Source organism: Lissotriton vulgaris, chromosome 2_1 (assembly GCF_964263255.1).
Source record: "Lissotriton vulgaris chromosome 2_1, aLisVul1.2, whole genome shotgun sequence".
NCBI lineage: Eukaryota > Metazoa > Chordata > Amphibia > Caudata > Salamandridae > Lissotriton > Lissotriton vulgaris.
In genome coordinates, this window is record NC_141687.1 from 908,940,935 (window position 1) to 908,968,803 (window position 27,869).

Here is a 27,869-nt window from a genome sequence, read left to right on the forward strand (position 1 = left end):
ATGACCCACAGCACAACATCTCTTACCTTCTTAAATGTTGTAGTTTTCCCAAAAGACAGCAAATTGACCACCACCTTACATCGCAAAATCACGGACAAAAACACTATTCTCCACTATGCAAGCTACCATCCCAAAAGTCTCAAAGCTAACCTCCCATATGGACAAATGTTGAGAATTCGAAGAAACTGCTCCCGAAAAGAAGATTTCATCACACACTCCCAAATACTCAGTGACCAACTAAGTAAGAGAGGCTATCCCTCGAAACTGTTAAAACACTCCATCACACGGGCCTGGCACACGCCACGAGAGGAACTACTAAAGAAGAAAGAGACCAAACCAGTTGAAAGGCCAGTCTGTGTAACAACATTCGGGCCATATACAAATAATCTGAAGGCAAAAATTTAAAAAAATTGGCACCTGATCTCTAATTCAGAAGTTCCTATGGAAAAACCATTGTTCGCACTAAAGAAAAACAAAAGCATTGCACAACATGTGGTGAGAGCAGACCTGGGAGTTAGCCAAGCAAAATCAGATTTACTCACTCTATGGAAATTACAACCAATAAGAGGCCATCATAAATGTGGCTCGTGCGTGTCTTGTGCCAACACGATAGAAGGGGAGGAATTTCAATTTAACACATCAAAATGGCTTCATAAAGAATTCACTAATTGCAAAACAAGCAATGTAATATATGCAATTATGTGTCCATGCCCCAAATTGTACATTGGGAAAACTACTCAACGAGTAAATCAGCGAGTGGCGCAACATAGATCCAGAATCAGACACAAGGTGTTGACTGCCCCTATGGTACAACACTTTGTGGAGCATAAGCATACCGAGACAGACTTTAAATGGACAGTACTATCTGCAATAAAAGTCCCCCCCCCGAGGAGGAAATGTCGATGCCATGTTGATGAAAAAAGAGGCATACTTAATCCTCAAATTTAACTGTGTGGTGGACGGAATGAACGAAATGTCCGAATTACAACGATCCAACTACTGAGCCCCCTGTCCCTCCACCCCCCCGTAAAACACACTACCCCCCCGCGAAACAAAGTGCCAGCCATTACTTAAAATATAACTTGATCCAACTCTGTATAACCCAGTTAACATGCAGTGCCAAACACGAAAAGTATTGAGGACCACAAGTTCCATGATGCTTAGCAGCATATTTAAAAGCTAAACAAGTTCCAGAGAAACGTTTGATAACAGCAGTCGACTCGTGGTAATCGAAACGCCAGTCATGCGGCCACACGGAGAACATCACAGCGGACCCGGTTATATTCAAAAGAGGTAAGAAGTTCGGACAAAACGCTCCGAACCTCATTGAGCAACACCACAGCCGTACCTCCAAATACACTAAACGGTAATCTTTTAACCTTACAGAGACCCCCGCCAATAGGAAGAAAATACAGCAAAGTGGAGCCGCATACACAGAACACATTTTTCCTGTTCACAAGTAAGTTCCAACGCGGTAGACTAATGTATAACAAACACATAGCTACACCCATTTATTGATCGAAAGCTTTCTCCAACCTAACAGCATTCAGCATCAGTGAACAAACAAGAACTCCATACACCGACAACGCACCTTCTGAGAACCTCAAAACGTAGATCAAGTAAGTGCTGGCTCTTCCACGAAAAGAAAAATAAATGCTACAGAATGTGTAGTATTAAACTTTCACATATGGTGAGAAACTCATCAGGATGCCATCCTTTGATTTATTGTCCAGGCAATGGCGATATTGAAGGATAATCAGACGCCCCGTGCACGAAAGCGATAGTGAACATTTTCGAAAGATGAGGTAATTCCCTCCATTTTCTTTACAACATACTAGCTAAACAAATTAGAGAAGAGGAGATACTAAATATTCCCAAATCTTACACCGCAGGTACACAGCTCAACCCTGAGGAAGAACCCTGTTAACAGAATAAAGGGTTTGGAAACGCGTCGGCTGTTCGGCTGTTTCAAGGGAACCCATACCTTGGTGGTTCGGATCAGAGCATCCATGCACACAAATATAGGGCGATTTAAGCAAAAGTTACGAAAGGCCCAATGTGTCTAGTTCTAACAAATATGTACGCTGGGTCATTAGGACTAGTAGAAAAATAAGTACAGGTGTACCAAATTGAGTTGCTCTATTGTTGGAATAGTTATGTGTAATTGTCAATGAATGTTATTATTCACTATTCACAGAGTATCACATACATGATTTATGTCCGTTTGTATTGTTTCAATTGTTTTGGGTTTGTTTAAACCTCTGACGTTTGTGAAAAATGTAAATAATTTAAATTCTAAAGAAATGTATGAATGAATACACGAGCCTTCGGAATCTGCTTAACGAAGGTACATAGCTGCTAAATAAAAAGCAGTTGTGAACTAAATCCGAGCCCTGGCACCCTTTTTATGTTATAACGACACCATAGCCACGGCAATAAGAGATTATTTCCACCTAAATACATCAACTGTAGATGATCCGGGAGTTGTATGGGAGGCATTTAAAGCTACCCTAAGAGGGGTATGCATTAGCACGACAGTAGGAATATTGAGAGATATAAGGGGACAACTAGCCAGATGTGAAACCCGGATGAAAGAGCTTGAGACCCAATACGAGCACACACAGAATACAGCCCTACTGAGAGAGCTAAGACAGGTGGTCACGGAGCATCAATCATTCATGGAGGATGAGCTTAAATATATTACTAAGCGATCAAATGCTAGGAACTTTGGAGAGGGAGGCAGACCAGGTAGGGTTCTGGCGTCCAAGATTAGTGAAGGGCGAGGCCCACAGACAGTATTGCAAATAAAAGAGAGAGATGGTTCGTTAACCACAGATGTGGAGAGCATTTTAAAAGGATTTGCCCAAACATATAGTGAACTGTATACATCACAATCCACCGCACCACCGGCAGAAGTACTTGATTATCTTGAGGATGTAGCCAATGCGTGGCTTTCAGACAATCAGCGGGCGTATTTATCTCTGCCGATAACGGTGGAGGAAGTTACAGAGATCATACAATCACTGCCGAAGGGAAAAGCACCTGGCCTGGATAGGTTCACGTGTGAATTCTACAAAACATACGTTGACATGCTAGCCCCACATTTAGTAGCTATCTATGGTAATGCCTTTGATCAGGAAATACTGCCTCCGACGCTACGAGAGGCGGTGATAATAGCTCTCCTGAAGCCAGCTAAGGGTCCTGAAATATGTGATTCATATAGACCTCTGTCTTTGATCAATGTCGACTATAAAATATTAGCAAAGATCCTTGCAGTCAGGTTACAGCCACTCATGACTAATCTGGTACTTCCGGACCAAGCAGGTTTTATACCATCCAGGGCCACCTCACATAACACAAGAACTCTCTTTGCACTTTCACACTATTTAATATCCAACACTAAGGCAGTGGCGATTATGTTAGATGCCACTAAGGCGTTTGATTCAATAGAATGGTCTTACCTACTAACGATACTAGATAGAATGGGGTTTCCCCCGATGTTCACACAATGGGTGAAACTATTATACATGGAGCCGGTGGCTAGAATCAGGGTAAATGGATATATTTCAGACCAAATCAACATAGCGAGAGGAACGAGCCAGGGGTGCCCATTACTATTCGCCTTGGCCCTAGAATCCCTGGCGTGTTTAGTAAGACAAAAACACAACCATTCTGCTTTACAATTTCCGTCTAGACCCTTACATATATCATTGTACGCGGGTGATATGCTCTTATATGTCCGTGACCCTGAACAAAATTTAGCGCCACTATTGAGGGAATACATCAAATTTGGAAGATAGTCAGGCCTCCAGATAAATTGGACCAAATCGTCAATCATTCCACTGACCGATTCTACAAAAGCCGCATCCCACCAACTTTCCCTTAGAATGGCAAGTGGAACCAATTAAATATTTGGGAGTGTGGTAGCATAGAAATCCGGAGCTGGTAATATGCACTAACTTTGGGAGGGTTATATCATCTCTCGAGGATAAAGTTAACCGGTGGATGCAATTACCACTCTCCCTAGCAGACCGAATTACGATTGTGAAAATGAATATATTACCCAAATTCCTTTATATATTTAATAACATCCCCATATCTCCTCCTAGAGAGGTTTTTAAACGAATCACAGCATTAGTACTCAAATTAATATGGGCTGGCAAACAGGCACGGGTGGAGCTTCAAACACTAACGCTATCATATTCTAGGGGAGGATATGGTGTACCAGATTTCCTACTATACTACCTATGCTCGCAAGCACAATATGTCACATATTGGTATCATACAACACCATACCTGACACATACAGCAGTGGAGGAAGGAGACGCAATACCTATACCAGTAACAGCCATTATCATGCATAAACGCCCACCATTGCATGCTGTAGACATTAATACAATAGACGCAACCACTGATGCATGGCGAAGGCTGGGGAAGCTCGCACAAAAGATACCACTATATGCTCCGGCACTACCGCTGCTGCATCACCCAGACCTCTCTGTAACTGTGGAAAAGGTGGGCATTGAGCTACTACATCAGGTGGGGATAAATACTTTAGGTGACCTCTATAATGAAGGGAAATTTCGGCCCTTGCAGGACCTTACATACATCCAAAATCAGACGTTCTTTTCCACTTCACTTATTACAGATTGCAGCAAGCCATCAAAAAGTTATACCCAAGCTATCCTGAGGAACCGCTCACTTTAAATACCCTCCAACTAATGCTGACTTCAACAAATACCACACATCTAGTCTCCCGTTTATACTCAGCAGCACAAAACAAAATTCCATACACTACTAATAAGGCTATGGCGAGATGGACTGAAGTGCTGGAGGTCCCCCTCACGGAGGAGGAATGGACTACCATGTGTACGTTAGTTCAGATGCTTACACCTAATGGTAATTTGAGGATTTTGCACTTCAAATATGTGCACCAAACGTACTACACTCATGCGAAACTGTATAGATATGGTCTGAGATCGGAGGCAATATGTAAGAGATGTGGGTTGGATGGGGCTGACTTTATTCACCATGCGTGGAACTGTCCACAGATACGAGAATACTGGGAGAAGGTAACTTCAATAGTTGCAGTAATGGTGGGAACAGAAATTGTTTGCGATATACGCACCTGCCTATTGGGAATTGTGCACGCTGTGAGAGCTATAAAATGTAAATTTTGGGTAATAGCATTATTATTAGCTAAACGGCAGGTATCAAAATGCTGGTGTGGGGCGCTCACCCGAGTGTTAAACAATGGATGACAGATATGACCTATTGCAGAGACATGTTATTAACATATGAAGAAGAACTACTGGGTAGATCTCGCCCAAAAGACTATTGGAAATACTTCACAGATTATGTACGTGATACTGAGGTAGCTTCACAAACATGAATGTATAAGATCTTTCTCCCTCCTCAAAGTCATATTTGGAAAGCATAGTATCTATTTGAATATGTATTATTTACACATGGATGAAGAATGCAGTAATGTAATGGTCCGTGTGTTTGGTTAATATGTAATCTTTGATTATGATGAAAAATCAATCAAAAGATTTTTCTAAAAAAATGTTGAGCCAAGACTTGAACCTGGTTCCTCGGTTCCAAAGACGGCAGCTCTGGCTATAACACTACAGCAAAGCCCCTGTATCCATAGTCGTAAGCCCCCTTCACATATATAGCGGAGTTTATGCAAAGATGGAGTTGAGCCCCTACAGATATTATGCACAGTTTATTTGTAGACAGTTTATAACTTGCATTAAACCAGAACAGAGTCCCTGAATGCATTGAGCTGAGCCCCTGCACAGCGAGAGTTGTGTTGATTCATAGATTGTATTGAGTTAGTTCACAGGTAGAGCTCCCCTCTTTCAGAATTCATTGCTACCATGTAAAAGCTGGACTTCTGTGGGGATTGAGATACCAGTCACAAGCTCCTAGTCTGTGGGAGTGGTTAGTGTCTGAAATAGCCTGTCTCTGAAAGTGAGTGAAGAGGAAAAAGGTAGGATGGAGGGTGAGAGGGACAGGAAAGGAACTGAGGAAAGAAATTATAGAAAAAGAGGGTTAGAGATACAAGATAGAGAATAGTGACAGAGAAGAGAGAGAACATATGCTATGTAATTGAAACTTGTAAAGTGCGCGTATACCCATAGGTGTCTTGGCGCTTTCAGGATCATGAACGTACTATGCTGAGGTATAGCTTCTGAAAAGCTAGGTCTTAAGTTCTTTTTTAAATGCAAGAAGTACTAAGATATTATGGAAGAGAGTTCCACAGCCTGGTTGTACTATAGCTGAAACTCCTACCTCCCCAACTCGCTTTCTTGATTCTAACGGTGGTAACCAATCTGGCATTGGCAGATCGAAGAGATCTACTAGGAGTGTACCAACTAAAAGTAATCCAGAGAACTCTTGGTCCTTCTCTGAGCAACACAGAGCGCCTTAAATACAATTCACTGGCACACCCGAAGCCAATGAAGATCCTCAATGCCTGCTGCTATTGGCTGATATTTGGGAACATCCAGGATCAGTCTGGCAGCTGCATTCTGTACCCCCTGAAGCTTCCTAAGTAATCTGACCTGAAGATTCATGTATAAGCCGTTACAAGTATCCAACTTGGACAGAATTAGCAATGACACAACATTCTTCCTGGTGTTTCTGAGAATAAAAAGGAGGATTTTCCTCAGCATTTTAATAGTGTAGAAAGAGAAGGACACTACCTTAGACACCCGGGTCTCATAATCAAGTTTTTCATCCATGATAAAACCAAGAGTTTTGGCTTTAATTACTGGAGTGGGGGTGGGTCTAGGCTGTCTGGCCATCAGGAAGGAGACCAAACTGGAGAGAAGTTATCAAACAGTAGCACCTCTGTTTTGCTTGAGTTCAGTTTCACGCAGTGTTTGCTCATCCGGCTGCTCAGGGCAATCAAACAATCATGTAGTCTTAGAGCGTAGTTGACGTCATTGTCTACTGCAGAGATCCCCAGCTGGGTGTCATCAGCATAGGATGTTGGATACAGGTTGAAACTTCTAATCAACGGTGAGAGTTCAGAGACATAGATAATAAAAAGAGAATTAGGAGGGTCGAAAGAGAGAAAAAGAAATGAGGAGAATGTGACTAAGATGGGAATGAGGAGAGAAAGCCTGTTACTCAGGAGATGGCTGAGTGAGTGGCACGTGAACAAGCAGCAAGAAATTGTGCTAAAGCAAACTTTACTGTACATTTCACCAATTACATTTTTTCTCTTCTTCACTAGAGGTCTGACTGTCACATTGTCAGTGGCCGGTGGCATTGCTAGTCATGGATGTTGCAGACACAATGAATCATCCTGAGTAACAGCACATATGTTTTTATTTGTTTTCTTTTTATAAACTAAGCACTGTGTGGGGTGAAGCTCTTGCACATATAACAATCATTCGGCAACCATTCTTTAGAATTGCACAAAGTTGTATTGTCACTTTTTGAACTGTGTTTCACGTGGGACATCAAGCATTACTCATTCACATATTTTGGTGAGTTTGTTCTTTTATTAAGATCACATATAAAGAAAAGCATTGACAAGTTATTTTTTGGATTTTGGAGAGCTCATTTTTATTAGACGTATCTCTAAAATATACCAGAGACACATCATGACTTTGGCAACATCCCTAGCACAAAGAATAGGTACTGGGCATGTGGCAACAGAAGTAGGAGCAGCTCAGATGCTGTCAAACATAGGAGGTACAAAAAGGACAGCTGTTGTGAATGCTTTCCTACAGAACAGGTACAAGATGAGCATCAGTAGAAACATGCATCTCCTTCACAGAACAAGTACAGATGGGACAGCAGCAGTGCAAGCTTTTCTTCCTTAAGGAGCAGTTGCAACTTAGGTGACAGCACAGTAAGCATCCCTCTCTTAAAGAACATGTGTGTCCTGGGCAGCAGCAATGCCAGCTCACTACATACAGGCCCCTACAGAGAAAGCTTTCTTTCCTCACAGAAGAGGTGCTCCTTGATCCTTGACAGCAACACACATTTTGGTTTCGGTAGCAGGACAAGCTCAACATCCATTTAGAACAGACACAACAAGAAAGCTGTAGTGTAAACTTTTATCGCTGACAGAACACGTACATCACAGGATACAGTTACCCACAGTCTTTGGAGCGGTTTCTAAGTCCATTGAAATGCACTTGTATACTTAAGTTGCTGTTAGAGATGCTTCTGACATATCCTGAAATCTCTGAAGCGGAGACATTGAGTGTTGTTGTTATGACACATCTACTTTTTTCATATCCTTGACTCTTGCTGCTGTTACTGAGTCTTGCCTTCAGTGCCTGCAGGTCTTAACCCCTTCGACGCTCATGACGAGCTGAGCTCGTCATGAACCGCGTTTTTAAAAAAAAACTCAGCGCACAGCGGGTAAACACGTAGCGCGCATGGGGTTAATGCTGCCGCTCACTGCAACCTGTGCCTTTGTCACTGCAAGTGTGTTCCGGTGCTATTATATATGGTCAGTACTGCTGTCAATGGATAAAACTCAAGCCAGTGCCATACTTTATCATGACATCATGAACAATGCAGTCATTCGACCTATCCAGGTATCGCTCCTTGTGGTACCACCTCTCCAGGCTTGATTGCAGCAGGCAAACCCCAATTTGAGTGAATGGATGTGTTAAGCATAAATCCTGTCAGAGTAGGCCAACTTCAAGGGCACAGGTGGAGGGATTACCTTCAGCAGCCTCGGGATCTGATGTCAAGTCAAGTCAAGTCAGATAATTTATATAGCGCACTACATACCCAGAGGGTCTCAAGGCGCTTAGGAAGGGGAGGGGGATTATTTGTCGAATATCCACGTTTTAAGTTGCTTTCTGAATGCTAGGTGGTTCTGAGTAAGGCGAAGGTCAGTGGGGAGTGAGTTCCACGTTTTGGCAGCCAGGTATGAGAAGGATCTGCCTCCCATGGTGGTCTTATTGATGCGAGGTACAGTGGCGAGGGCTTGGTTGGAAGAGCGTAGTTGGCGGGGGGGGGTGTAGAAGGACAGTCGTGAGTTGAGGCATTCTGGTCCGATGTCGTAGAGTGATTTGTGTGCGTGGGTTAACAGTCGGAAAGTGATTCTCTTATTGACGGGTAGCCAGTGGAGGTCTTTCAGGTGACCAGAGATATGTTCGTTGCGCGGAATGTCTAATATGATCCTGGCTGAGGCGTTTTGGATTCGTTGGAGTTTCTTCTGGAGTTTAGCGGTAGTACCTGCGTAGAGGGTGTTTCCGTAGTCCAGTCGGCTCGTGACCAGAGCGTGGGTGACTGTTTTTCTGGTTTCGGTGGGGATCCAGCGAAATGTTTTTTTGAGCATGCGAAGAATGTTGAAGCAGGATGAGGAGACGGCGCTGACTTGTCTGTTCATTGAGAGTGAAGAATCCAGGATGACGCCTAGGTTCCGTGCGTGGTCTGTCGGGATGGGTGCTTTTCCAAGGGCTTCCGGCCACCAAGAGTCGTCCCATGCAGAGGGGGATGTACCTAAGATGAGGACTTCTGTTTTGTCTGAGTTCAGTTTCAGACGGCTTTGTTTCATCCATTCGGCAACTTCTTTCATTCCTTCGTGTAGGTTAGTTTTGGCGGTGCTGGGGTCATTGGTGAGAGAAAGGATTAGTTGAGTGTCATCCGCGTAAGAGATGATGTTGAGGTTGTGTTGGCGGGCGATGGCTGCGAGGGGGCTCATGTATACGTTGAAGAGTGTGGGGCTGAGTGAGGATCCTTGTGGTACTCCACAGATGACTTCAGTGGCCTCGGACTTGAATGGTGGAAGGCGGACTCTCTGGGTTCTTCCGGTGATCATGGTTCCCCCAACAGGCACAAGGTCTAAGCACTCCCCTAGCTTACTGGCTATCTTTTCCATCTTCCTGAGAGAGATCATCAGCATCTGTTTAGGTGGAGGAACGTGAATTCCTTACTGGCTGGTGGGGCAGGTGGTGCCAACCAGCTGGAGCTACAGCATACTAGTGTGAGTGACCACAGGCTCATGGGCATGCTCACACCTTCCAACATACATGGGTTTTTGCCCAGGTATCCGTCTGGTTATCCTCATATCTCCCTTTCTAATCCTGCAGCTAAGTATCTTGTGCTGTTGATGCTCTCTATTGCAAGATTTCATCTAATTTTTATACAGCTTCGGCTCCTTCATAAGCATGGCTAACAACATTATTTTACCTTAATTAATTTCTGGTGCAGCATGAGCACATTTACATTTTGCCATCTTTAGCCAACCCCATTTAATTCAGAGAAAAATAAAATGTGACTGAGTGCAAATTTGGCCCTGGCATTTATCTGTATTTTTGTGAAAGATATTTAACTTCCGGGTCTCAAGCAGAAACTGGCTTTAAAGTTGTAATTTGCAATATTGGTTCTTTCCTGTCACAGCAGTTGATAGCTATTTCAAGAAATGATTGTATTGCCAAAGTTTTAAAAAAACATTCATCAATCCTTCAGGTATTATTTTTAATAATAAAAAATACCCCAGTAAAAAAAGGTACTCATCATCTGGACCATGGTCCTTGTTCCACACTGATAGGTACAATGGAGATGCATCACTATTTATAAATCCCTACATTGTTTTGAACTACGTAAATATTTATGTTGCATATCACTTTATACTTTAACCCATAATGCATACGCACATAGACAAAACTGAACCTTAAACGAGAGACAATATAGTCAAGTGTTACCCCTGTTGGATTTAGGCCTAGATCTCTGTACTGGGGTGAATGTATGACATTGTTCTGCATTCTGTCCATCAACTGTGGTTTTTGCATTTGTCACCCCGAGTGGGATGGGTATGCTCAGACGTGAGTCACATGCACTCCACACCACTGGATTCAAGCAAGCCGGGCTGAAGACGGCTGATAGGCAGAAACCGGTCCTCGGAAGCTTGTTTCCTGTCCAGGGAAGGCATGGCTTGGCAGTTCGGGCCGGACTGTTGCCATGAGGCACAGGGTCAGACTGATTTGCATATGGCCATGTCTGAACTGGGGTGGTGTGGAGTGCAAAAAAACGATAGATTTAGGCCCAGATCTCTGTACTGGGGTGAATGTATGACATTGTTCTGCATTCTGTCCCCCAACTGTGGTTTTTGCATTTGTTACTCCTGTTTAATGACTACTTACCATAATAATTTGTATTCGGCCTACTCACTAGACATCATGCAGAACACATCATAATGCCTGTAGTAAAATATTCAAATAATATGCATTCACAAGGATTGGTGAAGGGGAGCTTTGGGAGCATTTTCAACTGTAAACCTTTTTTTTAAATGTTTTAATACATCAACTAAGGAAGAAGATGTCGTGTAGTAACTAAGTCAACATGGGGACCTGGTTGTGAATCCAGCTTGGCACCTGACCTAAAACTATCCTGTCTGGGCAAATCACTTGGGGTCTGAGTATGATTTTGGTGACAGGGTTACTCCATCACAAACATTATGGATAACCGGTCTGCCAAATTACAATTTCCAATATCCAATGGACCTTGAAATTTGGGGGAAAGGATATCCATAACGTTGATGACGGAGTATCCCAACCGCGAAGTTAATAATCAGGCCCTTAGTCTCTGATGAAACCTTAATTGCTTGTAACTGTCTGTTATTCAAAAATGTAAACCCTCACTTCATTTATGCAATCTTGCTTTGGCTTCCAACGCTCTCTATAATATACAATGCTCCATTGCTCCCCAGCTAAGTTTGTGCTATAAAAATATAAACACATATGAATGTAAACATTGTGAAGTTATCCCGCTTACTCTTCTCTGTGAATGCTCCTTCAGTTTGAGCTCTTTGTGAACCCTCACTCATTTTGTGACATTCAAATTGAAGTCTTATATAATTGTCTTTATCCCAATGAACGTGTCACACTTTTATCAGGGTTCATATACGTCTACTTCTTGATGTCTGTGGGAGCACTTTCTTGTGTTTATTGGGAGAACTCCCATGCATATCTTCTTGTTCCATTGAAGTATTTGTTTCGTATGTGTCATTAGTGGTTTTAGTAAGAGGAGACACTTTTCCAATAAGGCTTTAGAGCTTTCTTTTCTGAGTGTCAGACATGCACACATGCACAGTACTCGCTCTGCACCAACCATCTTTCAGACATCTGATGCTCGCAGGTGTTGTGAATACTCTGAAAGCTCCAGCAGTGCTTAGTGTTTGAGTGCAAATGATTGGCAAAACTAATAGTCAGTGAGTCAAAAGCTCTTTATTCTGCTAATATATGCCATAAAAGCACAATATAAACACCAACACATATCGCTACGTGATACACCTGTACATACGAACATACCTTGACATGAATGTACTAATTTGAAACAAAAACATGGTGCAGAAGAAAAACAATTACAATACATTACTACCATATTTATATATATAACATTCCACGATAATATGTGCAAATCGCAGATTAAACAATATCTAGAAAATTGGTGGTTTTGATAAACAATGTAGGGGGCTCACCCTAATAACAATTTGACAAAAAAACTCCTTGTTAGGGTCCACTATTTTAGCAGGATATATTCGGGGACACCTAAAACCATCAATCTAGTTACATCAATGAAATAATGTAAAGTATAAAATCTCTGGAAAAATTGCAATATAGCACTGGAGCATAGGCTACATCAAACAATCACATAAAGTGCAAATGCATCATTACAGCACCAGATACGTAAGGTACAATCCTTAAGAATATGAGAATGGCATTAAGCAACTTTAATCGCCTAAAATATTTTTTTTTAAACTCTATTAACCTCTAGTCATTGAACACATGTTTTCTGACTCTAAGTGCACCGACAAGAAAGCTTGCGACCCCAAAGTAAACTAAGGGGGAAGAAAACATTTGTAAGTACAGCAAAGCTTGTCTTACTTGTGCAATTTTTTTTTCTTACCAGTGGAAGAATGCATCTATACCTTAATAACTGATAAAAATCACAAAAAAACATAAAATGTACAATATCTTGCTCAGATAAATTGTCACAGGAATACGGTTTTAAGTCACCCAGCTTATAAAATCATTTGGGAACAGCTAAAGACCAGTGTATCATATCAAACCTGAACCTTACTAATAAAAACAATGATGGGCATTAATAAGAAAGGACAAATAGGGTTTTCCCCGGGGGCATGTTTTCAACAGAATGTATTGTTTCACAGTGGGTTAAGAAAGCCCCCTATCTCCTCTTTCACATTGCCAACAGAATAAAACATATTTGTTATATCCTGCATCTCCCTTGAATGTATTTGGCTGGGATCAGTAAACGATTCTATACAACCCACACTCTTCAACATCTTCTTGACATAACTAAGCCAATAGAATATGCAGTGCATCTACAAATCTCAATTACAAGCTGATTTAAATTAATGGCTGGGATAGACCAAATTTTATACCAATGCATGATGGCTGCCAAATCAATGTGGTCAGTGATACAACGTAAGCTCACCTCCTAATGAATCATAAAACCATGGAGTACCGGACAGGAACAGCAAGGAGACTGTGCAGGAATTTGTTTTCAATCACATAGAATCCCCACTATCTTCGTACCCCCAAAGTAAAACCCATAGCTTGCCATTGGAATACACTTCTCTCAGTATGCCTTTAGCAGGGCTTGTACAAGTTTAGCCCCAGGTTTCTTGGCAAAATCCATTGTCACACCTACTGCCCTCATTAGGGTGTTATTTTAAGGGATTTTTGTGCACGCATACGAGGACCCACTATCATTAAAGAGTACCCTGAGATAAGGGAAGGTTGAAACTTTAGTGAGTTCAACCCCTTTACCAAAGAACATAGACGTAGCAGTTTTCTGACAGCCAATCGTCATTGTATGTTATTTGGTGTAGTTTGTTGACAGGTCTAAGCAATGCATGAATTCTATAAAGGCTTTCAAGTGCTGCATCGCCAGTGTATAGTAAAGCCGGAATTAATTTAGGGCCCACTCTGGGAATATCCTTATAGGAGGCTTCCAAAACCTCCCCCAGTTTGTTGATATATTGTGTAAATAGTAAGGGTGCCAAAATGCACCCCTGCTTTACCCCCTCTGAACCTACCAGGATGCAGACAAGGTACTGGTCTCATCATAACTCACCCAGGCTGACAGATATGTAAAAAGTCCACTAACTTGTGTTCTATACTCAAATACAAGGGAAGAGACCACAGCTTGGATCTATTAACTCGATTGAAAGCCAAAGTGCAGGCATCACCCTATTGGCTACTGTATGTTTACGATGAACTGCAGGTTTACGCACTAGTCCAGCATGCCTCTCCCCTGTCTAACACCATATGGCAAATCAGATATTACATTGGTGTTGTCGAGCCCGGAAGTTAGACACCCCAGAACAACCTTCCCGATGATTTTAGTGGCTGAATCTAAAAGAGAACTGGGGTGATAGCAGAGTGTATCGTCCCTCTCCCCTTTTTATAAAAATAGGTAAGATAATAGCACTGGACCAAGTAGAAGGGAAACCACATTTGCCGGCTGCATTAAAGATGCAAGTTAGTACCATGGCTCAGGTTTGGTGGTCGGCTTTATGGAGATCAGGGGAATCCCCGTCCTGCCATAGCAGAGATGGCTTTACATACTTTGTCTGTGCTTAAGATCAATGGTAAGATGCTACTCCCTGGCACCCACAGGATATCAGGGCCTTCCACATCCCACCCAGTATACATTCCCTCAAAATTCCCTCAAAATGGGTGACCTATTCGTTTGGCGCAATAGTGTAGTCAACCCAGGAATTTGCTGATCCTGCAAAGAAAGGTCTATTTACAATCTCCCAGAATTTGGCACTGTTAGTTAACATGCAGGTTTATAATAGTTCCTCCCGGGCCTGGTCCTTGATTTCCATTTTCCTCCACAGAGTTACTATTTTGTACGCTTTCCTGCATGCCCTAATCTTGATTCCGTCCCTGGACCACGGCTTCAAGGCCGCCATTAAATTCCTATGAGTCCTAGAGCAGCTACCATCAAACTACTTTTCCTCTTTGATGTTCTCATGTTTACCGTGGGCCAAAGGTTTTGTGGCAATTTGCTCACAAAGTCTACTAAAGGCTTCAAGAACTTCCTCATCCTTCCTGCATGCCACTTTTCAAGCAAAGTGCAATGTTTCCCGCATTTGCTGTGTAGAGGTTTTCTCAAAATGCCCCAGGCATCACTCTGTCCCACTTCAGCCTCCAGGCTTGGTCCTTAGTATTAAGGATGTTAATACACAGATCGTATTTCACCCATGTCGAATTCCCAGGCCAGGACCAACATTATGGGGTTGTGGTCACTAAAATGATTCCAGGGTACACTCAGGGATTTAAGTACGGAGGCCAGAGGGTCAGATAAAATAATCAACTCAATAGTAGAGGAGCAGCCCCTAGCAATATAAGAAGGAAGAGCTTTGCCCTCTTCTGTCTGTTCCAGACAGTGCAAGTTTTTAGCCGCCACTAACTCATACAACATGTTGTCTTGCTCTGAATGTTTAAAGTGCTCTACAACAGGAATTACATCTAATCATCCTTTTGCAAAGACGCTGCCTTGCTGGCATAAACTTACATTAAACTCACCCAGTATTATGACCTGGTAATAAGCAGCCCTTTCATTCCCATAGATTTCCAGAGGCTGCTTCAGAACAAGGATGTGTTCTGTTTCTGAACGCCTGCTAAAGGAATTATAAAAATTCACCTTCAACAAAGGTGGGTTAATTTTAAACACCAGCTCAACTGCCAATAAGTTTGGCGAGCTATGTTTCACCAAGGTGGTAGTACAGGGAATCTTAAGGGAAACTAAAATAAGAAGACCACCATTGGAATGCCCCACAGCAGAAGGGGACGCAGCTTTAAAAAACAAGGAAAACCCATCTATATAAAAAGAGTTTTCAGTGTCCCATGTTTCCTGCATGGCTACAATGTGATGTCCCCAAAGCATTCCAACCACCTCTATCGTCCCTTTTTGACTTGAGCCCAACAATGTTCCATGTCATAACTTTCAGTGAAGGAGTGCGTGAACTCAGGGTTTTACACAGGGCAGTGTCTCAACCTGATGAACTCTGGTGCCTGGGGCTAGTGGACCAGCTTGTGGCGGCATCAGTCAGTTGTTCTCATTCAGCCTGCACAAAGGCGCAAACCTGTTATTAAATAATAGAGCAGTCCCCAAAGCCTCCCACTGAGCTATCACTTGAGACCTTGTGGCAGGCCGACCTGTGCCAGCTAACCTGAAAGAATGGGGGGATAGAAATACTGTAGGGAGACAATCCTGATACTGTGTGTAAAAACGACTCTGTTTAAGGACTTTGGTAAATCTAGGATGTCTTAAATTAATTACAGTGCAATCCCCTCAATATTCTTCCTCATGTTCCATCCCACCCAGAACAACAGATCTGGTTGTAATGTGCTCATGCTTGAAAACACAGACGTGCACAAATGCTGTTTGCATGCGTTAGCACATTAAACCCAGACATATTGGCAATGTGTGCTATCATACTGGCTCTGAGGATGTTTCTAAGTGATGTGGTAGGCCCACCACTGAGGCTTGACGTACTAGCGCCCGCTCCCCTAAAGTTCGGATCAAGTTGAGCCCCTTGGCTGTCACTATGATTTAAATAAATGGATGGCTGATTTTAAATTTTGGAATTTTCGTGTGAAGTGCAATAAATAGTATTTTAGTTTGTTCTATCTACTGAACTGAATAATCCTTGTATTATACACCAAACATCAATGTGTCAATATTACAAGTACAACATAATCAAATTATACTCTTTTAAATATCTCTTCAAAATACTATGAATCTTACCAAATGTTCTTATTATCCAAAAGGTCAATGCTTTACATCACATGCTTCCCTCCCCAAAGTTCTCACTTAAACTGGAGTAATAACATACAGAACATTACATTAATCAGGTCATTCAAGGATATCTGGATATAACCTTCACAGGGGAATTACTCGTCCATCAATGGCTCTCGGTTTTACACCATGCGGGCTCCAAAGATACATTTTACATTAAACTTTTTCAAGTAGCAGCAATCAGAACCCTTTTGGAAACATGTTTTCGTGAAACTACTAGGTTTCTACATCAGTTTCACTTACTTATCTGTGCCTTCATCTTTGAGCCACAGAAATGCCCCCAATAAAGTTCTGCCGTCTACAAAACTATTCTTACCCCCATCTTGTACCATGCCACAACCAGGGGCATTCAAAATGGATCCCACTTCACTTTCGTAATCACTGCTGTGATCCAGACATTAAGGGTGAATATCAGAAGACATCCTCTTCAGCCTTTGCAGAATCTCCTTTTCAATGTTTGCATTATTTAGTCCATATAATCTCAAGTTGCTATGATCATGAGGTTACTGCTGCCTTTGAGCACAGCTGAATGCTCTTGATCTTTCCCTACACATGTGATCAGCCATTACTTTATGATTCCAGCCTTTGAACTGATCCGTTGTTCTTCCTAAAACAGTTGTTTGTTTGATACGAGTGTTTTTCTAAAGTGCCACGAATTACATTATCCACATGCAAGAAAGAGTTTCTTTCTACAGTTTTGCAACCTAAAATTGCTTGCAATTTTGAAAAAAGCCTTCTTTGCATGCCCATGAAAATTGACCATGACTTAAAACTTCCGAATGCAGCTTCTCCTTTTTTTCTTTCAAATGAACCCGACATCCATCCTCTGCATGTCTCCTCTCTCTGATCACAGCTTATTCTGTCACATACTTGTTTGCCCTAATTATCAACAATAACCCCTGAAAAAAACACTGCACATTACGCCAAGCAGTGTGCTGCTTGGCGTGATGTACTTCAATGCCTCAGCAGGTTTTCAGTTCTGATGCAATTACAACATATAACCATTATGGCCCACACTAATACTAATATCATATTGTTCAGCAGTCGATCAGTAAATTGTAGTGCATGCAGACTGCATAATAATTTCCTTATACTGATTGACTTTCTCACATTCACATAAGACAAAATTGCTTTGCCATGTCCATCACCGGGCACTCTATCAGTACACAGTAAAAACCAACACCCATCACCAACTGAACAGGCATGGTATAACTGAACAAATCTGCCACATGCGACTGGGCAACAGAGAACTTTAATTTAATCCACTGCTGCAGGTCCCAGTAAGGTGCTTACTATGACCTCTTGTTGGCATCTCACAATGACGATCATATATGGGGTTTCCCAGCAGATTTGTCACTTGGGGGCCCATTAGGATGTCGGGCGGATTGCCCCCGGCAGGCTGGCGGTAGCCCCCTCCAGCCTGGCGGGGGCAATCCATCCGACATCTTGTTCTAATTCCCCCACGCCATATCAAAATGGCGGGGGAAACCACGGTGGATTGAAAGACCGCCCGCCGCTTTTCTGCCCCGGTCGCCTTGCGGCCGAGGAGGAAGAGGATTAATATGGTGGCAGTGTCTAATAGACACCGCCAGCCATATTAGGATGTCCCAAATCGGATACCGAAAGGCATGCAGTCTTCACTCTGTGGGCCCCCTGTGGGCCCCCAGAGTGAAGCAGAGGTGGGGGGTGCACACGGGGGGGTACCCCGCTTAATTTGCATTAACAAAGCGGCAGGCACCCCGCGGTGCCTGCCGCTTTGTTTATGCAGATGCTGTAATGCATTTTTAGCATTGTGGCGGGCGGTGCTGAGAGCACTGCCCGCCACAATACTTAAAAAGCAGGATGTGCCCGCCACTGTGGCGGGCACATCCTAATACCCCCCACGGGACCCCCGCCCTTATGGCAGGCGGTCCTATTCCCCGCTAGGATGACAGGCGGACAAAGTCCGCCCGTCATCCTAATAGGCCCCTAAGACTTTCTCCATCCTATGCCTGCTCAGGACATTAATAGTTAAACAAAAATCTGAAAATGGCTATCCCTGTGTAACTAACTGTGGATTATGAGCATAGCAAACACCATCAAGGAACCTGCAGAGCTGTTCGAAGCTGATAGTTTACTTAAACCTAAACTGTTCCCCTCTCACACTTCTTCATCCATCACACTGCTAAGCGCTGCGTTCCATAACACGGTGGCCACAATTCGGTGATCATCACAATAGTATCAAAACAAAGACAACACACTTCCAACCACACATCCTACACAGTGTAGCATACTATCCATGTAGGCAACCCTTCAGTGATCAACGTAGGCGCTATATAAATATTGAAAAACAATACAATCCGGTGCTTCCCCTGGCTACTCTTACTGACATCCATGGGAGGGAAACAGTTAGCTAGAGCCCTTCTCTGATGTGTTTCATTTGTACAATCTAGAAAGAGTGCAGTGCATGTTGGTACAAGATTGTGCATGCACAAGCAGAAGGGCCTGGCGCTCCATCAATCAGGTGTCACTGGTATTGAGAGAAACTGGGTTAATGCCTCATCCTGGCACAGCCCTGCCGAGGCTGCTAATGATGGATGACTGCTTATGTATTCTGGAGTGAAGTGAGGGAGCCGCACACTACCTTCCCTTCCATGCTGCTTCAGCTGATGTGCTTCCGTAAGTGATTCATTGAAATTCCATATGGCCTGTGCTCCCTGCTTTGTGCTTGTTCTGTGTTTTTTGCTGCTTTCTTGGGTCTTGTTTCAGAAATGATGAATGCCCCTTCGTCTCTGCATTTCATCCACTCCTTTCATTCAGTGGCTTACATTGATCAACACGCAATCCGTGATTCTGTGTAACAATGAGAGCTTTGTGACAGTGGTTGTGTCGACATTTTGTTAAATCATCCTAGAAAAGCTCATTTTATAGATGCTCTCATCCATCCATAAATCTATCCATCCAATTCCACCCAATGTGCCCCTTCCACCTTCTTCCACCCAGCCAGCTAATAAGACTAATAGAAAACCATCTGGAGTTTCGAAGAGTTTTAAAAACGTGGCGATTTTCATTCACATCATTTAATGATGCAGCCCACTGCTTAAGTAAATGGTAGGTACCAGTTTACACAGTCGCGCCAGCATCTATACAAACACTTTTCTACAACAACTCATACCTAAGCACAATGACAAGCTCACTGCACCTTTATTACAGCACACAACCCACAGGCAGCACACAGAGCACCTCCCTAATAGGCTGGGCCACTGGAATTATGTGATTGTGCATAATTACGGATTCCTGACACTTCCCACACAAACCAGTATCTTCTGCATGGTTTGCAGATTTCGACATAAAAAGCTGTTTCTGGCTCAAATGGATCAAAATGTACTCAAACCGAGACTGCATGCAGGAGCAGGGCTTTTGTCGCACAAAGACAAGTACCCTTTCAGTTGCTGATTGATGTTAAACTGATATTCATTGGATAAAACATTTGCCCTTAGGCGTTATCCTGTATAACAAGCACTGGCAAAGCCAATCGGCTCATGTGAGAGCTATTGGGTTTGCCAATTTCTTTTAGTCATATTGTATTGCAGTGTGGCTAAATGTTAGGGAAAGAATTGCTATGACACGACCAGCGCTGGCAGAGTCATAGCACGTTTTTGTTTCTTACAGGGGAAAACGCAGTCAATGGGGGGTAGGGACTGGAGGAAATAAGGAACACAGACAATGTGAGGGTGGAGGGTTAGATGGGAGAGAATAAGCACAGACAACCGGGCGTGGGGAGGAAATAAAATGGACAACAGGCAACTGGTGGGGTGGGTGGTAGTAAGAACACAGACAATGGAAGAGTTGTGGGTGGAATGGAATGAGCACAGTGGACAGTGGGAGGGTGGTGGGAGGGAAGAAGAAGAAAAAAAATCAAAGTAGTACCTGACGCACAGCAGCAGCAGAAGGACCCTAATCAAGCTAAAGCAACCAGTACTTGGTAAATGCGATGCACATTAGAAGAGGAGATGACGCCTGCAAGCCCTGCCCAATTAGAAGACAGCAAATAGGAATGTCGCTTAAGCCAGGCGGGCAACTAGAGGCAAATTTGGGGAGGGGGTGGGGGGCTGAAAAATATTTTTTGGGGGGGAGGGGGAGGGGGGTGGGTACTTCTACCAACCATAGACAGAGTGGCTGTAAGAAGGGGCGAACACACAACAAAAGCATAATTTACAAGTTAATTGTCTTTTAAAGACCTGTTAAGTACTCGGGTGCGGCTGCAATTAGAGGCTCCCCAGCCCGCGAAGCTGTCTCCACCCGGGCTGACACACACGACGGGGAGGGCTGAAGCTCCATGACCCCAATGGGTGTTGCGCACCTGGCTTAAGCCAACAATTTGTTAACAATCGGCTTGCTGCAAGTCCCTAGTTTTTCATAGTACTATCGCAAGCGAGAGTGCAGGCGCAAGCGGCACATGCACTGTCGCACTAGAGACCTAAAAATGACAAAATAGGGAAGTAAGACTGCTTCAAAATGCTCTGCATTACACCACATCATTTTCCTTTTCTTGCTGCCTAATTTAGTTAACAGAAAGTCATAATTTGGTCTTCCCATGCTGCATAATTCCAGTACACAGGCCCACAGGCCAAATACCAACTCAGCACCGTTTCAACAATGCACTAAGAAATGGCCTCCCAACATAACATCCCAGGCATTTCTTGGCTACACGGGAATGAAGTACAATTACAAAATCTGCAAAACGATTCCATCCATCCATCCATCCTTCCTTACCTTCTCTACACCTGCCATCACCCTTTCCCCCTCAGTGTAAAGGAAAGCAAAGCAATGGCATGGCATATGTCTTTAAGTGATGCTGTTATTAAACATTCAGAAGGTAGGGGTCTATTGGAATTTCAGGGCAGCAAAACCTCACGTTATCAAACTCCCAAGCTGTGTTATTTTCATTAAGTATCCCATTTTTAAATGCACTAATTTTTGATTCCCTAATTTGCATCTGTGGAGCATGGGACACCTAAAGAAGCAACAATGTGTAGACAGAAACATATATTAAAGCGTTAATTAATCACAATAAAAAAAGCAACAGAAACAAACAACAACTTCCAAAGATTCCTCTTCAGCAGACATTCTGGAAGTGGGATATTACTCGTATTGTGGATTTGAAATTGTTTTCCTCGTCTGGCTCTAATGACAAAAGCGTGAGTTGTAAAACTAAACTGTCATGAACATCATGACCACCTTCTAGCGTGGACAGTGCCAGTAAAGATGCCCCCCTCCCCTAAGCTGTCCAATCCTTTATGACTACTTTGAAGATCAAACTGAACTCCCTCACTCTTAAATATCAGAAGTTAGGACTAGGCCGGGAGGAACCACGTCAGTCAGTCAGTCCAAAGAACTTTATTTTGCATTATTAAAATGCGTAAAAGTACAATAAATAAGTAAAACATTTTGGTACTCGAACACAATCTGGTTAATAAAGTTCAGAGTGCTCTCACGAATGTGCAAGTAATAAACAGTGCCCTAAACAAGCAGTCTACTACAGTCAAAAGAATAATTACTTTATAACCTGTCTAATACGGATTCAGGTCTATGAAATAGTATAAACGTCTAAACCCTTACGTTTCCTCTAGTCATTTAAAATTGTACGCCATCCCATTATAGTAGACTGTTTGCAAGACTGACAGGGCTAAAAAAATACTTATTCTAGTGAGAATCATCATGACTATAACAGTTGCCGGCGTTTAATAACTGCCCAGAGAAAATGAGCAATGGTGTAACCTATGTTGTCTAGTTGCTCAATAAAAGATAGAGCTGGCAGACACTGTCTAAAACCATATTTGTGTAGAAAGGGAACAATATATTTTTTTCTCCCTAAGGTATATAAAGAGCAAAAGAATAAAAAAATACATAATAGTTTGTGTAGATTTTCCATCACTGGGACAGGGCGACAGTTGATTCAGTGAATATGAATTTTCAGGGAAACCAGTCATAAGCGGAATAACATTTAAACGGAATCGTATCAAAATAAATCGATGCTGTAAGTTTGGAACAAAGCCCAGATATGAAAGTGCACCTTGCTTTACAGGATGTAGCTTCTGATATAAAATTATTGTTCCTTTTTATTTGCTTTTGACAGCTCTATCATTTGCCACCTTACCCACGAACAGTTCTTTAAGTTTACGCTTCAGGAAGGTGACACACAATAATGGGGTGTCATACAATTTACCTAGGCCTTGCAATGTTAGAGTGGTTTTTCTATAACTTAACCATGGAATTCTGAGTGCATGGTCCATTTTTTAAATGTCTGTCGCCACTGATTGGTTCAGTTTGTCACTTTCCCTTTTCAATATTGAGTGCCACAATAGTATAGGAGCCAGTTTAGTCACATCACTGATGAGAAGTAAACCTATTTCAATGTGGCAGATGAAATTCGAGCAAGTGGGGGAGCGGATAATAGTCTTTTACAAAAAAGCATCCTCCACGCGCTGCAGCTCTCCAACTCCCGCCATGCCCCACATTGCAGCCCCATATGTGGTAAGAGCAGAGCAGGGCCAGACTGGGAATCACAACCGGCCCCGGCAAAGTGCTCGGGCGGCTCCGAGGAGGGGGAGGGGGCTTTGAGCACTTTGGGAGGCCGGTTTCCGGCCGATTTTGGTACAGGGCCGTTTTTGCAGCATAAAAAACGGCCCTGTAACAAAAACGGCACCCAGAGGCCCAAAACCGGCCCCCACCCGTGCGGCGCACCCGGGGATTGCCCGGTGCCCGCTATGGCCAATCCTGCCCTGGGTAATAGCCTTTGCTTTAGCTGAATACATCTTAAGCAACTCCAGGATAGATTTTGAGCGAAATTATTTTGAGAATCTAAAAAGTGCAGAATCCTTTTTTTCCATAAAATTGGCTGTTTGACACCATGTCCTTCTTGTTTAATTTGAGCTCAAAAAGAACTCCCAGATTAGAGAATTTATCGTCCACTTTTAATCTTTTGTTACCTATGAAGAATCTTGGGGATTTTTAGAGCCTGCTCCTGCAATTAAGACAAATGTTTTAGTCTTGTTGACATATAGAGCCAAGCTTCCCATAAAGCATATGTATCCCTCTATGAATCTCTGCTGTGCCCTTGGAGTTCTAGCCAAGAGCACTGCGCCACCTGCATAGAGGAGTATTGGGACGGGGGCAGACTCTACGTATGGGATGTCCTTCACACTCTCTACCAATACCAATTCCAATTTATTAGTATAAAGGGCAAATAAAAAAGGAGAAAGGACACAGCCTTGTCTCACGCCCTTTTAGATATTAAAGGTTTTTGTACATTCCCCTTGATTCCCATACTGCACGCTTGCTGTGACTCCCCCATACAGCTGCCTTATAAAAAGTGATTATCGGTTCAGCTACTCCCATGCTCTCCATGATGGCCCACAGCTTGCTGTGGGCCATACAGTGAAACACAGTGGAGAGGTCCATAAAGGCCATACAGAGTTGGCCTTGCTTTGCCATCGTATACTTGGCAGTCGCCATCATTACATTTAAACATTAGTGAGTTGTACCTTTACCTTTCCTCAACCCATATTGAGCCTCTGGTAGAATCTTCTTTTCCCCTTGCCATTCTTCTAACCTGTTTAGCAGTGGCTGTCCCATAATTTTAGCTGAGTATTCAATTAGGGTGATGGGCCTATACCTTTTTGGGTTGGATGTGTCTCCCTTTTAAAAACTCAGCATAATTACTGAATGAGTCCATGAAGTTGGCAGGCCAGTTTTTACGATAGAGTTTAAAGACATTTGGCAAGAGTAGGGCTATGCCAAATCACCCTGTAGGGGTGCAAACGGAAGCCCCGAAAAGACCCATTATTCCTTGTGGCTCTCAGCTACAGGCAACAGCATGAAGTGCTTAAGCAACCTGAAGAGCCCCAGGATCCCTGCCCTCACATACTTCATCCTCCATCTTGCTCTTGGGTGTCGCAGCCCTCTTCATTCTCTTTTCTGAAGTGTTCCATGGCAAGGCGGAAGCCCCTCTGTGGATCACCGTCTTCTAATTGTGGCCGACAGAGGTGGATTTGGTTATCAATAATATGAGCATGCCTGTCTGGGATTGTTCCCAATCATGGGCTTTGGTTTTTGGCAGATACTTAGGCTGAATTTTCCTTCTCCAGGAAAAACAGGGATTGCACCAGATTAGTTACCTTTCAGTCACTGGGGTCTCACTTCTTGCAAAGATCATTCAGAAAGTGGTCACCTCCGGGCTCGTTCTACATTAAGAGATTTTGGGGCATCAGACAAGATGTTACTGCCTTAGATCGACCTGTAGCTGAGAGCCTGCACAGTCACTGCAGTACTACTGCTGTGTGTTGCAATAACTTCCATTCCTGCATGGCCTTCACAGTCTTGGGCCTCTAGAATCGGGCAGTCAGTCACAGCACTCAGTGGTAATGCATGCACCTCAAACCTAGACATAGAGACACAACTGGGCTTTTCAAGCAGGACATGGTCCAATTGCTTCCCCACCGGCTCCTGGAGCTTCACCTAGAAGTGGCAATCTTCCTACATGGCTAGACTCGGCCTTCTTTCAAATGCTTTCTATGTGATTTCCTTGCAGTGTCAATGACTGTCCATTTGTGGAGTGTGACTTACTTCAAGACTTTGGTGGAGTAGATTTCAGCCTGTTTGGTCTGTAGATGTTGGTGCAACTTTGGAGAATAGCAACTGCCTTACCCTTTATGCAGGTTTTATTTTATACCTACATTTGCTTCCCCGTGCTCCTCCTCAAATTTCCCTCAGCGTATCTCAATTAGTACTAGTTAGTTCCCATTTTTGTACCACTCCTCTTTGCACCTCCCACATTTACTTCAAAAACATATACTTATGTGTGCAGAGTTGGCCACACTCACGGGAGAGAAGTCTGCATGTAAGAGATAGGAAAGGAGTAGGCAAAGATCTCGGCCTGGATATTTTAAAAAATCATTTAAGAGTACATAACGAGGTACTACTGGATTATTATTTGGTTGTTCAAAAATTCTTTGGTTAGTGCCTTGCTGCATAGTCTTCCACTTCAATGCCTCCTGTAAAACTTTAATGCACAATGAATAAGACTGGCCTCAGATATCCTATGGTCGTCTATTTTAGATCACATCCAGTTCTCTTGTAACTATAGTACAAAAACACTGTTTTATTTTTACGTTACAATTACGTGCTCTATTTTTCTGTTGTCATAACACACATTGGGGCATATTAGCAAGGAATAGCGATATTTATCGCAAAATGCGCTTAGCGCATTTTTTTTTATCGCTGCATATCGCTGGATATGTTAGCGGAGAAAACATGCTATTAGCAACGTTTTTCTCCATTGTGCTAAAATATCCAGCGATAGCGGCGAAATGCGTGAATATCGCTGGAAATCCAGCGATATTCACGCATTAACGCCAATGGGGACTTAACCTGACAATCCACCTCCGATAAACAGGTAAGTGTTTTTTTAGCAGGCGTTAGATTGTAGCGATAATTGCGCTTAGCACAATTTTTTTTTATCACTATGCCTGCCTTGCTAATAGGCGATAGCTGTGTTAGCGACTGCTTTCAGTCGCTAACAGTTTGGGTACGCCCACTTTGCATGTCATTAGCGATAAATATGGCTGACATGCAAAGCGGGCCCCAAACCGGTAGCTATTGCCTAAAGCTGTTGCTAACTGCTGTTAGCTACAGCTTGCTGATCGGGCGATAAATATATCGCCGCTTTAGCGGCAAAAAGTTCTGCTAAAGTGACGATATGGGCCTTGCTAATATGCCCCTTTGTTTTTTAGCAAGTGGTCAATGTTGCAGACTCTCCATGCGTCCAAATTAAATGACACATTGTTATCTGAACATTGGTGTAAATAATTTTGGGTGCTCTTACTTCCGGAATTCTGGGTTGATTTACCATGGCCAACCAGTATCACCAGGCTGGCAGAAATGTAGGGTGATGGTATCTTAGGAACAGCCTATCCATCATGTTCAATATTAGGAAGTTTGCTCCTAATCAATCAGTGATGTTCTGTAGGCATGCCTTTCTATTTACAGCCTTTAAAGTTTAAAGAGAGTTGCATATCGATGAAGGCCATACTTCCTGAAATGGTGCACCCCCCTTGCATTCCAGGACCCTAGTGCTGAGAGGTCCTTTCAAGTCTAATATTGCAAAACTGGGATGTTGTAGTTCAGTCAATACACAATGAACCTTTAATTGAATTCACTATATGTAGCAGACGCTGCCGAATGAATTGTGTCAAACATCCAGTCTGCATGACAGATCGAAAACAAGTGAAATTGGAATGAAGAAAGATGAAAATGAGATTGAAAAGAGAGCAGTGGGATCGTTAATGAAGTAATTGACTGCAATCCTTGAACGCAGCAGGACATTGAAAATCCGAAGATTGATTCACAGATTCTGTATGATGCCATTCAAAGTACTTGCAAAGAGATGCTGGGACTTTTGTGGCATTTCAAAAGAATTCACAATCATAACTGCACGGGCACTTCTTGATTTATGAAAAGTTTTATTGACTTAAGTTTTTATTTTGGTATTTGTAGGGCACAGACCTCTCCACGAGCGCAATGGAGCATTTTACACAGAAATAAACAAATACATTATGACAGTGGAACATCCAGTGACAATGGATGTGAAAAGGTGAAGAGAGGAAGACTACAGCTGTGGGCTCAGAGGAAGACTATGCAATGGGGTTGAAGTGAAGGACGGGGAAGACAATACCATATGGTAGGTGACGTTTGAACAGGTGAGTTTCCAGGTGGGTTTCTGGAAGGTAGAAGATGAAATGGGAGCTAAACAAGAGGATGTCATGTTTAATGCCTTGCTTTATTTGTTTATGGACTTTCAAACTGGAGCCACAATTAACCCTATCACCTTCTTTAATTTCCTGTGAGTTGCAGTTTTTCCTTTAAGTGGGGTGGAAGTCACATGCATTCAAGTAATCATAATGATAATGAATTTACAAATACCACCACCAGCTAGTCGAAAACAATCTCATGTACTTGAATTTATCAAAACATTAAACAAACAGGCCATTTAGTGCAATGTGACCACAACG

The 27,869-nt window shown here is 42.8% G+C and overlaps 1 protein-coding gene across 1 annotated transcript; it reads left to right on the top strand.

The window, feature by feature from the left end:
- On the top strand, positions 1–27,455 carry LOC147731403 (uncharacterized). The gene is made up of 4 exons (XM_086954192.1): positions 1–357; positions 469–858; positions 1,387–1,459; positions 27,355–27,455. The coding sequence occupies exons 1-4, from the start codon at positions 1–3 to the stop codon at positions 27,453–27,455; spliced, it is 921 nt and encodes a 306-aa protein (XP_086810318.1).
- The last annotated feature ends 414 nt before the right edge of the window (positions 27,456–27,869 follow it).

What these genes read in the sequence shown, in the direction of transcription:
- LOC147731403 (XM_086954192.1), top strand. Translation starts at nt 1, where the DNA reads ATGACCCACAGCACAACATCTCTTACCTTCTTAAATGTTGTAGTTTTC. An exon ending in AGACAGACTTTAAATGGACA is followed by an intron (nt 859 to 1,386) that starts GTACTATCTGCA and finishes TTAACCTTACAG; the next exon opens with AGACCCCCGCCAATAGGAAG. An exon ending in CACATTTTTCCTGTTCACAA is followed by an intron (nt 1,460 to 27,354) that starts GTAAGTTCCAAC and finishes TGGTATTTGTAG; the next exon opens with GGCACAGACCTCTCCACGAG.